This window comes from Carcharhinus amblyrhynchos, chromosome 14 (assembly GCF_965287045.1).
Source record: "Carcharhinus amblyrhynchos chromosome 14, sCarAmb.v2.hapA, whole genome shotgun sequence".
Lineage (NCBI taxonomy): Eukaryota > Metazoa > Chordata > Chondrichthyes > Carcharhiniformes > Carcharhinidae > Carcharhinus > Carcharhinus amblyrhynchos.
The window spans coordinates 62,870,325-62,884,699 of NC_137337.1; the positions used below are offsets into that span (position 1 = coordinate 62,870,325).

General features: G+C 40.8%; 1 protein-coding gene across 2 annotated transcripts in view; it reads right to left on the reverse strand.

The window, feature by feature from the left end:
- knl1 (kinetochore scaffold 1) overlaps positions 1-14,375 on the reverse strand; it is an 86,527-nt gene that overhangs the window by 27,631 nt on the left and 44,521 nt on the right. For both annotated transcript variants that reach the window (XM_080203000.1, XM_080202999.1), the window contains 3 exons: positions 11,765-11,855; positions 11,308-11,424; positions 644-731 (listed from right to left, as the gene is read on the reverse strand). In XM_080203000.1, the coding sequence (XP_080059126.1) occupies positions 644-731; positions 11,308-11,424; positions 11,765-11,855 (296 nt within the window). The remainder of the gene's footprint in view (positions 1-643; positions 732-11,307; positions 11,425-11,764; positions 11,856-14,375) is intronic.

Genomic DNA, 14,375 nt, shown 5'->3' on the forward strand with positions numbered 1-14,375 from the left:
TAGAGCATGAAGTTGCAATATTCAGTGGGCAAAACTGTATTATGGAGGTCCATGTGGTGAAATGTGAGGTCACTGATTTTGGATCCAAGCATTACCAAATCAGAATATTTTCTAAATAGCAAGAGCCATTTTGGAATCTAGCTTATTGTGTTGAGATTATGGCACCTTGCTTCACAGGAAACAAAAGGTTGGCTAGGACAACAGAAATCCTTCTTCAGATGTGCACTAGGATCATTACATCCATATAACAGTAGATGAGGTTCTTTATTAAAGAAGTGATAGCTCAGAAAATGCAGCATTCCACCAGCATTACATTGAATCATTAGCCTAGATATTACACTCAAATCCTGGAGTAGGAGTTGAACCCACAACCTTCTGACATAGTGAGTACTGTTAATTTGCCAAGCTGACATGCACTACCCAAAAAATTTGACATTGTTCTTGTGTGCTGCTTGACAAATGTTCACAACAATATTGGAGAGCTGAGCCACCTTTCCATTAAATACTTGAAATCATGCACCAAATTATCCTCTCAAGTAATGAACAGTACTTGTTTACTGCTGGAGTGGGAATGGATGGGGAGGAGGGAAGGAGAGAAAAGGAAAGAAAAATGACTCAGTCACTCGAGTATCTATTTACTCACCAAGGTCTAGTGACGCAAGACAGTCATCCATTTTGTGTAGTATATCATCCAAAGAATTCTCATATTCATTCCTCAGCTGTCGCTGTGCCTAAAATGACAAGCAGCAGCGTTTCAATTTGATAGGAAATGTGAAATGCAGCACCAAACGCCATGGTCCTGAAAGTACTTAAAGTGGATAATATCTCTATTTACATTAGTGGAGAGTGGAAATTGTCACCAGTGATGTAATTTCAAAACTTTATTGCATTATTAAACATGCAAACTATGCACAAAGACAGAACAAAAAGATTTTATGCTCATGCTGAGAGTTGAGTGTAGCAGGGAATAGTACCTCCATGTCGATAGACCAACATAGGAATAGCAGTAAACCTTTCAGTCTATTGAGCCTGTTCCATTGTTTAATTAGATCTTGGCTGATCTATATTCCAATTGCATCTACCTGTTTGGTTCCTTAAATAACTCTGTTTAACAAAAATCTAAGTTTTGACTGAGCCTGAACAGCTTTTTGGAGTTCTGGATTTCCTCTATGAAGTGCTTCCTAAATCAAGACCATTCAGAGGTGATGTTAATTTTAAGGTTATATCTCATTGTTCTGGATATCCCCACCAGAGACAGGAAATTGTTTCTATCTATCCTCTCAATTCCTTCAGATTACATTAAATATCTGAATTATATCATCCTTAGTATTCTATACTCCAGTGAATGTAGGCTGAGACTTTGCAACCTGTCCTGATAATTTATCCTTTTTAGCATTGGTATCACCCTAGTGTGTATGCTTTGCATTCATTCCAAGGTCAATATATTCTTACTGAGGTGTGATTTCCAGAACTAAATGCAATCAAACCAGTTTTGTTTTGCTATAACACAACTTCCACCAGTTTGTATTCCAGTCCTCTTAGATTTAAGGCAACATTCTAAAATTATGGTTTTGTACTAATCCATTAGCTTTTAGTGATGTCGATACTTGGACTCAATCTTCCTGCTCATCCACAGTTCCTAACCTCTCATCAGACAAAGTACCTAGAGATCCATCTTTTACATTCAACTGGATGACTCATACATTCCTACATTAAATACCACCTGTCCATTCAGCAAATCCATCATATCCCTCGACAACTTTCTGATCCCATTTACACTATTTTCCAACTTAATATCATAAGATTAGGTACACAAAATCCAATATTCTTATCCAAAAATCTATACATCTCAGGCTTGAAAGTTCCAATTGTCTCAATATCTGCAGTCTTTTGGGACAGTGAATTACAGATTTCTACTACATTTTGTGAAAAGATGCTTCCTGATAACCCTCCTCAAAGGTCTAACTCACGATTATGTTCTCACTCCTGATTTTTCCAAAGGAAAAAGCTTTTCCACAGTTACAGTATCAAAACTTAACTAGATCACCGTCTCATTTCTTTTAAACTCAAGGGAACAAAACAGCATTTGGAAAAAGCAAAACTACATGCTGAGAAAGGAATAGAACTGCAAACTGCAGTTCTTCCTTACCAGTTAGACTAGGTAGTTTTGATCAAAGTAATGAGCATGTTGTTGTACTATTTCATAGGACTGATGACCCCTCCCATCATTTTATTGATGATCAACAGCAGACTAATAAAGTGGCAACTGGTCAGGTTAGATTTGTCGTCTTTTTCGCAACACCAGGTGGATAGCAATGTTGTAGCTACACAGGAACAACTGGACTCAGGGTGCAACAAGCTCTGGAGCACAAGTCTTCAGCACTATTGCTGGAATATTGTTAGGGTCCATAACCTTTGCAGCAACCAGTACCTTCAGCTGTATCCTGATGTTGCCACAGACAGGAGAGGAATCAGTATAAACTGCCCTGATTTTCCCACTCTCAATACATCCTCAAAAAGGTGTCATCTTTTTAAGTTTGGATTTCTCCCTTTGTAAACGGTTGTGTACTTTTCTCCAACTCTAAATTTGTACGTGTTCCAATTCTCCAGCACAGCAAACTTGAGATATGAAAATAGACAGGTTGGTTTAGTTTTGCACACGTGCACAGGTACCACACGTAAGAGGGTTTCACAACATCAACCCCTTTTTACACTCAAAATAAATGCAGGGTAAGGAAAAAGGAAGCAGGTTCAGGGCACAACCACAATAAAATGTATGTATCAGTTTTACATGTGTCCAAGTCTAGAATCATGAGGCAACCGGAATGTTCGTTCTGCGGGGAGACTGGCTGATTGCAGAATGTCCATGCTCTTCCAGAGTGAAATAGGCATGAAAGGGAGAAGGCATGTAGAATGAGTCAGGAGAGCGTTCAGGGATTTCAGCAGTTGGCAGGTTTGATAAAGGGCCGAGTTCTTTCTGTTGTCACCAGCTAAATGTAGGCAGTGCACGCTCTTGCCTAAAGATCCATTCAAACATAATTGTTAATGTTAAAATTCCAACTGATGTTATCACAATGCAGCTTGTGGGAGATCGTGTGACATACCTCCTCTAAGTTGGGCACAGGATGTATTTTCCCAAGGCTGGAATATAGGTGTTTAATTGGAGTCAGGATTCAATTTGTTTTTGGAGAAACTGGCTAAATTTGTTGAACCTGTAGTATTAGGACTGCTAATGCTTTGGCCAACAGCACCATTATGGGGAATTACAACTTGCAAATATTTTCCTTTGTGCAGAGTTAGCTGGACGAAACTCCTCACTGGCCATTGTTACCTTGAAACTGCTGTAAGGTATCAGATGGCTGGCTGAACCATTTGTTAGTTCAACAATTCTCCATTTTTTAAACAGCACAGAACAAGCGATTTTATAAAATAGTGCAGTTGATGGATATATCATGTGTATCTTTTCTGTCATGCCTTGACTTTGACAACGTGGGGAGTGTCAAAATGGCTGAAAACTGGCACCTGAGATGCTGGGATCTCTGACAGAGGCTGAGATGGATCATCTACGCGGACTTCTGGTTGAAGTTTGTTGCAAATGCTTCAGCCTCAACCTTTGCAAAAATTTATCGGGCTCCTCCATCATTCAGGATGGGGATACTTGTGGAGTCTTTTCCTCTAGTGAGTTGTTTAATTGTCCACCACTATACATGACAGATATAAAGGCAAAATACCGCGGATGCTGAAATCTGAAACAAAAGCAGAAAATGCTGGAAAAACTTAGCAGGACTAACAGCAGCTGTAGAGAAAGAATGGAGCCAATCTATCAAATCTAGATTTGCTTTGATTTATTGTCACGTGTATCAGTATACAGTGAAAAGTATTGTTTCTTGCACATTATACAGACAAAGCTTACCATTCATAGAGAAGGAAAGGAGACAGTGCAGAATGTAGTGATACAGTCATAGCTAGGGCGCAGAGAAAGATCAACTTAGTGCAAGGTTGTCCATTAAAAAGTCTGATGGCAACAGAGAAGAAGCTATTCTCGCATTGGTTGATATGTGACTCAGACTTTTGTATCATTTTGCCGACAGAAGGTGGTGAAAGAGTGCCCGAGGTCCTTAATTATGCTGGCTGCTTTTCCGAGGCAGCAGGTGGTGTAGACAGAGCCACAGAGTCATAGAGGTTTACAGCATGGAAACAGGCCCTTCAGCCCAACTTGCCCATGCTATCTTTTTTTTAAACCCCAAAGCTAGTCCCAATTGCCCGCATTTGGTCAATATCCCTCTATATCCATCATACCAATGTAACTATCTAAATGCTTTTTAAAAGACAAAATTTTACCCACCTCTACTACTACTCTGGCAGCTTGTTCCAGACACTCATCACCCTCAATGAAAAAATTGCCTCTCTGGACACTTCTGTATCTCTCCCCTCTCACCTTAAAGCCCTCTAGTTTTAGACTCCCCTACCTTTGGGAAATGGATGGGAGGCTGGTTTGTGATGGATTAGGCTATATTCACAACCTTTTGTAGTTTCTTGCAGTTTCGGGCAAAGCAGAAGCCATATCAAGCTGTGATACAACCAGAAAGAATGCTTTCTATGGTGCATCTATAAAAAATGTGAGAGTCAGAGCTGACATGCCAAATTTCATTTCAAATTTCAATTTGGCTTTCTTAACTATAGTGTCAGCATGGGGGATCAGGACAGGGTGTTGGTGATCTGCTCACCTAAAACCTTGAAGCTCTTGACCATTTCTACTTTGTCAGCACTAATGTAGACAGGGCATGCCCTCCACCAAGGTTCCTGAAGTTGATGACAATCTTCTTTGTTTTGTAAACATTGAGGGAGAGATTATTGTCATTGCACCAGTTCACCAGATTCTCCATCTCATTCCTATACTCTGTCTCGCCATTGTTTGAGATCCGACCCACTATGATGGTGTCATCACCAAACTTGAAAATCAAGTTGGAGGGGAATTTGGTCACACAGTCAGGTGTATAAGGAGTATTGTCGGGGGTTGAGAACTCAGCCTTGTGGGACCTTATTGAGGATGATCATGGAGGAGGTATTGTTATCTTTCCATACTGATTGCGGTCTGTGGGTTAGGGGGTTCAGGATTGAGTCACAGAGGGAGGAGCCAAGGCCCAGGCCATGGGGTTTGGAGATGAGTTTCATAGGAATAACGGTGTTGAAGACTGAACTATAGTCAATAAATAGGAGTTTGACACAGGTTTCTCTGATATCTAGGTGTCCCTGTGGAGACGAAATCCAAATTTCACATTGAGGATACCCTCCACTATCGCTAAGCTAAATAGGATAGACTTCGAATAGAACCAGCGCTCAAGACTGGAAATTCAGTTTGTTATCTAGGGTGACCCTTCAGAGCTATTTGTGACCGGATGTAGCAGGACTGCAGAGTTTAGATCTGACCTGCTTGTTGTGGAATTATTTAGCTCTGTCTATTACTTGGTGCTTATGCTCTTTGGCACACAAGTAGTCTTGTGTTGTAGTTTCACCAGGTTAGCACCTCATTTTTAGGTAACCTGGCATGCTCTCCTGCACTCTTCATTGAGCCAGAGTTGATCCCCAGGCTTAGTAGGTATTGGGGAAATATGCCAGGTCAAACGGTTACAGATTATGGTCGAGCACAATTCCGTTGCTGCTGATGGCCCACAGCGCCTTTTGGATCCCCAGTCTTAAGCTGCTGGTTCTGTTTGAAGTCTATCCTATTTAGCACAGTGATGGTGCCACACAATACTGTGGAAGGTATCCGTAGCAGGTTGATGAGGACGAGGATGTGCTTCCTGTTTGTTGGTTCCCTCACCAATGCAGACCCAATCTAGCAGGTATGGCCTTTAGGATCCAGCCAGCTCAGTCAATGGAGGTGGTATTTTGAAATCCCCACCCAGAGTACATTCTGTGCCACTGCTACCTTCAGTGCTTCTTCCAAGTGTTCAACATGAAGGAGTATTGATTGATCAACTGAAGATGGATAGTACATGGTAATCATGTTTGATTTGAAACCATGAGACTTAATGAGGTCCAGCGTCGATTTTGTGGACAGACAGAACAACATCCTTACAATTGTATACCACTGAGTCCTCACCTCTGCCACGTCTGACAGTGGGACAGGACATAGCCAGGAATAGTAATAATGGTGGCCAGGAAATTACCTAGAATGTATTATTCTGAAAGTACAACTACATCAGACTGTGGAATAGCGCTCCCAATTTTGGCACAAATCCCCAGATGATAGTCAGGAGGGTTGATAGGGCTGGAATTGCCCTTGCCATTTCCCGTGCCTTAGTTGATGACATGGTCTATTAGGTTTCATTCCTCTTTCGTATCTTTGCAACAGTTAGTGGCTTGATAAGCCATTTCAGGGGGCATTTAAGAGTCAACTGCATTGCTGTGGTTCTGGAGTCACACGCAGGCCAAAGCAGGCAAGGTCAGCAGATCTTCTTCTCTAAAAGATATTAGTAAACCAGATGTTTTTTTAACGACGATCATTACGTTGAGTTTTGTTGAATTCAAATTCCAACATCTGTTGTGGTGGGATTCAAATTCAGGTCCCCAAAGCATTTCCATCGGTCTCTAGATTTCTAGTCCAGTGACAATATCACCATACCACTAGCTCCCTTTGGATTGTGGTAAGTGAGACATGGGGAGGATGAGGTAGATCATCAGTTATCTTTCTTTCAGCTCAACGATTGGCCACAGCCTCAGGTGTGGCTGCTCCAATGAGTGCAATCACCATCTCCTCCATTAGGGTGATAACATGCAGCCTGTCCCCCACCAATTAGATGCTGCTGCCTTCGGTTACATACTATTTTACCTTGAGCGAAGTATGTCAATGAGCGTGATGTAACATTTGGGTGATATGACTTCCATTCTCATTGTCTGTCTGAAGGGCCTCCTGCAGATGGAGGACCTGATTTGATTTATTATCACGTGTATTAGTATACAGTGAAAAGTATTGTTTCTTGGGCACTACATAGACAAAGCATATCGCTCATAGAGAAGGAAACAAGAGAGTGCAGAATGTAGTTTACAGTCATAGCTGGGGTGTAGAGAAAGATCAACTTGATGCAAGGTAGGTCCATTCAAAAGTCTGACAATAGCAGAGAAGAAGCTGTTCCTGAGTCAGTTGGTGCGTGACCACAGACTTTTGTATCTTTTTCCCGATGGAAGAGAGAATGTCCGGGGTGCGCGAGGTCCTTAATTATGCTGGTTGCTTTACCGAGACAGTGGGAAGTGTAGAGTCAATGGATGGGAGGCTGGTTTCCATGATGGATTGGGCAACATTCACGACTGTTTGTGGTTTGTTTTACAGTCTTGGGTAAGCAGGAGCCGTACCAAGTTGTAATACGGTGGCACAGTGGTTAGCACTGCTGCCTCACAACGTTAGGGACCTAGATTCAGTTCTCGGCTCGGGTCACTGTCTGTGTGGAGTTTGCATGTTCTCCCTGTCTGCATGGGTTTCCTCCGGGCTCTGGTTTCATCCCAGTCTGAAAGATGTGCTGGTTAGATGTATTGGCACCGAAGTGTGGCAACTAGGAGAATTTCACAGTAACTGCATTGCAGTGTTAATGTAAGCCTTGTTACTAATAAATAAACTTTAAAGCTTTACAACCAAAAAAATTCTATGATGCATCTGTAAAAGTTGGTGAGAGTCGTAGCCATCATGCTAAATTTCCTTAGTCTCCTGAGAAAGTACAGGTGTTGGTGGGCTTTCTTAACTGTGGTGTTGCCATGGGGAGGAACAGGTAGGTTGTTGTTGATCTGGACACCTAAAAACTTAAAGCCCTCGATCCTTTTTACTTTGCCCCCATTTATGTAGACAGGGTTATGTTCTCCTCTATGCTTTCTGAAGTTGATGACCATCTCCTTTGTTTTGTTGCCATTGAGAGGGGGATTATTGTCACTGTCCCAGTTCATCAAATTCTCTAACTCATTCCTATACTCTGTCTTGACATTGTTTGAGATCTGTCCCACTGTGGTGGTGCCATCAGCAAACTTGAAAATTGAATTGGAAGGGAATTTGGCTACACAGTTATGGGTGTATAATAGGGAGCTGAGAACACAGCCTTGTGGGGCACTGGTGTTGAAGATGATCATGGAAGAGGTGTGGTTGCCTATCCTTACTGATAGTGGTCTATGAGTTAGGAAGTTCAGGATCCAGTCATAGATGGAGGAACTGAGGCCCAAGCCACAGAGTTTGGAGATGAGTTAGGAATAATAGTGTTGAAGGCTCAGCTGTAATCAATAAATAGGAGTCTGATGTAAGTGTCTTTGCTACATATCGAGGGCAGGGCCAAGGAGATGGCATCTGCTGTGGACCTATTGCAGTGGTAGGCAAACTGTAGTGGACTCAGGCAGTCCAGGAGACTGGAATTGATTCGTACCATGACTAACCTTTCGAAACACTTCGTAATGATGGATGTCAGAGCCACCGGACGAAAGCCATTAAGGCACGCTGCTTGGCTTTTCTTAGGTACCGGGATGATGGTTGTCTTCTTGAAGTCAATGGGGACCTCAGATTGTTGTAAAGAGAGGTCGAAGATGTTTGTGAAAATCTCCACCAGCCGATCTGTGCAAGATCCGAGTGCTTGTCTAGGCCAGTCGCTTTCTATAGATTGACCTTCAAGAAAGGTGCTCTGATATCTGTAGTGGTGACCCCCAGATTCAGGTTTATCTAGGGCTTCCAGGGTGGAGAGCATGCTCTCGCTGACCTTTTGCTCAAAACGGGCATAGAATGCATTGAGCTTCACTCAAACCTCACGTCCACTCCTGCATTAAGTCACGTGTCAGGAGAACCTCAGAGCCTGTTCTTGCGATCTTGAGTCATTGTTTTTGCCAGGTCCAAGTTAGTTCTGTAGCTAGTTCCAGTCAGAATTAGTTTCCTTTAAGAGGTGCAAATTTGCTTTAAATAGCCCAGGTGAGTCTGAATTCACATTAGCCTCTCAAGATTTGGCATTTCTTATTCAAGTATAAAGCCACTTTGCTGTTTGTGCACTGGCTGCACTCTGTAATTAGGCAGCGCGAGGACTGCATACGTTTCTGCCTGCATTGCAAAGAATTGGCACGTGTTAATCACGCATTGTAATGCTAACATCAGTTTTTGAGCCTTATTATCCAAATTTTTCCCCATAATCTGCAAGATGCTGTTCTGTCCACATACACTTGCTTCTACAAGCTGTTACAAACTGCATCCATATCATAGGATTTATTGGGAATTATTTTCTAACAACAGCCTGTAGTGCAGTCATTATCATACAGCAAAGGAGTAGTTTGTTTAAAGCATTTCAAATCATAGTGGAAAATAATAACAAGATCTTTTCAATAGCTCAAAGGTTGAGTCATACAAATGAGGCCTTGGGTTCAATTTCTGGTGCTGATCTTTCTGATCTCAGCAAGGGTGGTGATAAAGGCTCATAAATTAGAAAGAGAATATGAGTTAGAGAAATAAACGAATAGAGGCGTAGACCATTTTCTAAATGGGGAGAGAATTCAGAAATCAAAAGTGCAAAGGGATTTGGGAGTCCTAGTTCAGGACAACTTGCAGGTTGAATTGGTAGGAAGGCAATTGCAATGTTAGTATTCATTTTGAGGGAACTAGAATAGAAAAGGCTCCAGTCAGCTCACATTTCAGTATTGTGAACATTTCTGGGCACTGTATCTAAGGAGGGATGTGCTGGCTCTTGAAAGGTTTTAGAGGAGATTCACAAGAATGATTCCAGAAATGAAGAGCTTCACATATGAGGAGTGTTTGAGGATTCTGGGTCTGTACTTGGAGTTTAGAAGGATGGAGGGGGGATCTCACTGAAACTTACAGAATACTGAAAGGCTGGAACAGAGTGGACATAAGGGGACAGCCTTAGAATAAAAGGGACAACTCTTTAGAACTCAGATGGGGATGAATTTCTTCAGCTAGAGACTGACAATCTATGAAATTCATTGCCACAGAAGACTATGGAAGCCAGGTCATTGAGTATATTTAAGGCAGAGATAACTAGATTCTTGATTGGTGTGGGGATCAAAGGTTACTGGGAAAAGGCAGGAGAATAGGGTTGAGAAACTTATCAGCCATGATTGAATGGCGGAACAGACTCAGTGGGCCAAACAGCCTAATTCTGCTTCTATATCTGATCATCTTAGTAGTTTCCACTCCCAGTAGCCAAACGATGCAAAGTAACACATATGTGAAGTGAGTAGTGAATTCATTGTATTTCAATACACTGGTGAAAGTCAAGGCTTACACGTGAGAAAATGGTCACAAGAGCAGCACAGCAGTGAAGAGTATTGGATTTAATAAGAAACATAATCTGAAATATTACTGTAGACTGTACAGTTAAAGTGTAATGAACTCTGAGGTAACTTTACCTTCCTCATTATTGTTTGCTCATGTGGTATAGGTTTGAGCCAAAATTATGCCAACTAAAATTGTACAAGTTCCCTACATTTTGAATTTTAAGAATGAATCTGCTGAAAAGAACAATTTTACAAAGTAAGAAATAGAAATTTTCAGTAAAAGAAGTGCAAAGGTTGCGACACTTTGCTGTCTTATAGAGTACATTGAGAACAACTCTTGCAGGAGTAGAGTAGACATGGAGAAGATGTTTCCATTAGTAGGAGAGATTAAGATCTGAAGAAGAAAGGGACAACCCTTCAGAACTGAGATGAGGATGAATTTCTTCAGCCAGAGGGTGGCGTAAGATGCTGTTTTCTGATGGTTATTCTCCTGAACAAGATACTTCAGAGTGTTTGATCCATGACAAAAACATGAGACTCAAATATGCTAAACTAAAGATCAAAGTATCTTGAAATAAATAAATTAGTAGAGAAAATAAGATAATAGAAGAGATTTGAGGATCAGACAAAATGCAAAACTTTGCTCATTGGCATAATAAAATTTAAATATTGTGCACATAATTGAAATAATAACTTATAACCATGCCATGAAGTGAATGGAGTCAACTTTTAGACTTTATCCAAATTGCTGCAAAACAAAACAAATCAGCATACACCAGTTAATGGCCACATTAATAATTATTAAACCAGGAATTATATTCCTTCAAAAAATTTCTAGAAGCCTAAACTGTCACTTAACAATCTATGCCTTGAAACCCAACTTGCCAATGAAAACCCAAGCTATGTGCTACCTTAAGTGTTGAGCAGAAAATCTAGTTTAAGAGTTTGAGATCAAGAGTCGTTCAGTTGCAATTAACCTAAGAATCAAACTTTACTTTGCATTCCCAGATCCCCGCACCAATGTTGCGGAAACAGAGTCCCATAAAGCAAACTTACCTTCAACATATTTAACTGCGCTGAATACAGTTTAACCTTTTGTTCATGGCAGATGATTTTGGTTCTTTTCACAAAAGTGCTTTTCTTGGCATTCAGGCAAGAACGAAACTGTTGCAACTGGAAAAATGATTTTACAGTAAGCTAATTATAAGTTCTTCCAAGGTACGTACGCGCACACACAAACACAAAGATTGTGAATTTAACAAAGTGAAGTAAATAAGCTCATCTTAAAGCACAGCAAAAAACATTGTGAATTCTATTAATGTAATTTGGGGCAATTATGAGTACTTAAAATCAAATATGCCAGAGATCAGTCATGGAAAGAAACTTCAACACAAGTTACCTTCAGAATGGAAGAAAAACTACTACCACACAGCAATTACAAATTTTAATTAGGAAAGAATAATAACTGAACACAGACCCACATAGGCAACGTTAACACGGATTCATTTCTTACCTCCTCTTCTGTCATTTGCATCACGTTTTTCCACAGTGGAAGGTTGATCTCTGACAGGAGCTTATCAAGATCTAACAACTGGTCCTTCAGCCTTCAAAGGTAAAGGAAAACCACAATGTTAATGTTATTGAAAACAATGCTAACATCATCCAGATTAATTTTTCCCTCACTCTCCCCCACACAAATCCTCATTTCTAACTTTGGTAATTTTCAAATTTGAAAGTGTATTTTCTTAAAAATTACTTAATTTGTTCTTATCGAATGACAAACTTAGACAGAACTGCAACTTACAAATCCATTCTTTAAATGCTTTTAACAAAGTTTTAGCTTCGCCATAATGCACAAATTAAATAAACTTTAGGATCAATGCATTTTGATTAGCTATTCAGTTTTCCCCAATCAGGGGAGCAAGATTACAGTAAATAGTTCCAGTTGAAAAGTCACACACACTTGCGTAGCATGCCATGTAAACTGTTACAGTATAGAGAAGATTATGTTTTATATCACTGCTACAACCAATGGAATGAAGGCTAGAAGAATCTGTGTATACAGTGAACTAAAACAATCCATTTACTGGATAATGGACTTAAACACAGTGAGAAGTCTCACAACATCAGGTTAAAGTCCAACAGATTTATTTGGTAGCAAAATCCACAGGCTTTCGGAGTGCTGCTCCTTCATCAGATAAGTGGGAGTTCTGTTCACAAATAGGGCATATAAAGACACAAATTCAATTTACAAAATAATGGTTGGGACGCGAGTCTTTACAGATAATCAAGCCTTAAAAGGTACAGACAATGTGAGTGGAGAGGGTTAAGCACAGATTAAAGAGTTGTGTATTGTCTCCAGCCAGGACAATTAGTGAGATTTTACAAGCCGAGACAAGTCACGGAGGTTACAGATAGTGTGACACGAGCCCAAGATCCTGGTTGAGGCCATCCTCACGTGTGTGGAACTTGGCTGTCAGGGTTTGCTCAGCGACTCTGCGCTGTCGTGTGTTGTGAAAGCCACCTTGGAGAACGCTTATCTGAAGATCAGAGGCCAAATACCCGTGACTGCTGAAGTGTTTCCCAACAGGAAGAGAACACTCTTGGCTGGTGATTGTTCAGTGTTCATTCATTCACTGTCATAGAGGCTACATGGTCTCCAGAATGTAGCATGCCTCAGGACATCCTTTCCTGCAGCGTATCAGGTAAACAACTTTGGTCAAGTTGCAAGAATATGTACTGTGTACCTGGTGTATACATGCAGAGTCACTGAGCAGAGACTGATCGCCAGCTTCAGCACATTTGAGGACGGCCTCAAACGGGATCTTGGGTTCATGTCACACTATTTGCAACCCCCATGACTTGCCTGGGCTTGTAAAATCTCACTAACTGTCCCGGCTGGAGACAATACACATATCCTTAGCCTGTGCTTAACCCTCTCTTTACTCACATTGTCCATACCTTTAAGACTCGATTACCTGTAAAGACTCGCATTCCAACCATTATTTTGTATGTTGAGTTTGTGTCTTTATATGTCCTGTTTGTGAACAGAACTCCCACTTACCTGACGAAGGAGCAGCACTCCAAAAGCTAGTGGCTTTTGCTACCAAATAAACCTGTTGGACTTTAACCTGGTATTGTGAGACTTCCTACTATGCTTATCTCAGTCCAGTGCTGGAATCTCCACATAATGGACTTGAAGCCAGCTTAGGCCAGTAAGGCAAAGATCTAAAAAATTAAAGCAAATTACTGTGGATGCTGGAATCTGAAATCAAAATAGAAAATGCTGGAAAATCTCAGCAGATCTGGCAGCATTTGTAAGGCGAGAAAAGAGCGGGCGTTTCAAGTCCAGATAACCCTTTGGCAAAGCTTTAATAAAGGGTCACCTGGACTCGAAATGTCAGCCTTTTCTCTCCTTACAAATGCTGCCAGACCTGTTGAGATTTTCCAGCATTTTCTCTTTTGGATAGGGCAAAGGTCCCCTCCGTTACCTGGCTGCAAAGTGCCCAACATAAAATAACTTTGCAGTGCCTTCAGGGTGTGCGCTGAATCAATCTGCATTTATATAGCAACTTTAATGCAGCGAAATGCTTGAAGCCATTGCACAGAAGTGTTATCAAGAAAAAAAATACACCAAACTCTGATATTAGGACAGCTAACCAACTTTTTGGGCAAAAAAAAGAGCAACTTTGATGAAAATGGAAATGAAGAGTCAGATGTTTAGGAAGTGAATTCCAGAGCTTAGGCAAGCCCCTCCCTGGAATATTCCATCATCTGTATCATTTTGAGAGCCAACACCCTCATTCTCAGATGCAACCACTATTCAATAAAGTCCTATTAGCAAAATTTGTCTTATAATCAAAAATGGTTTAAAATTAACGACCTCTGTACAAGGGATAACATGACAAGATTATTCAACTTTCAATGAACCTATAAATCCAGTGACCAACAGGAAACAGATGTTATTAAATATCCTTCATCTTGTAAGGCAATCTTTACGAAAATATATAGTTAATTGGATCAAAACACAAACTAGTTTAACGCAATCTCTATCACTCACAGAAGGCTACATTAATGGGAGTATAATTTGCCTACTATTTACAGGATGCATGTGAAACATGGTA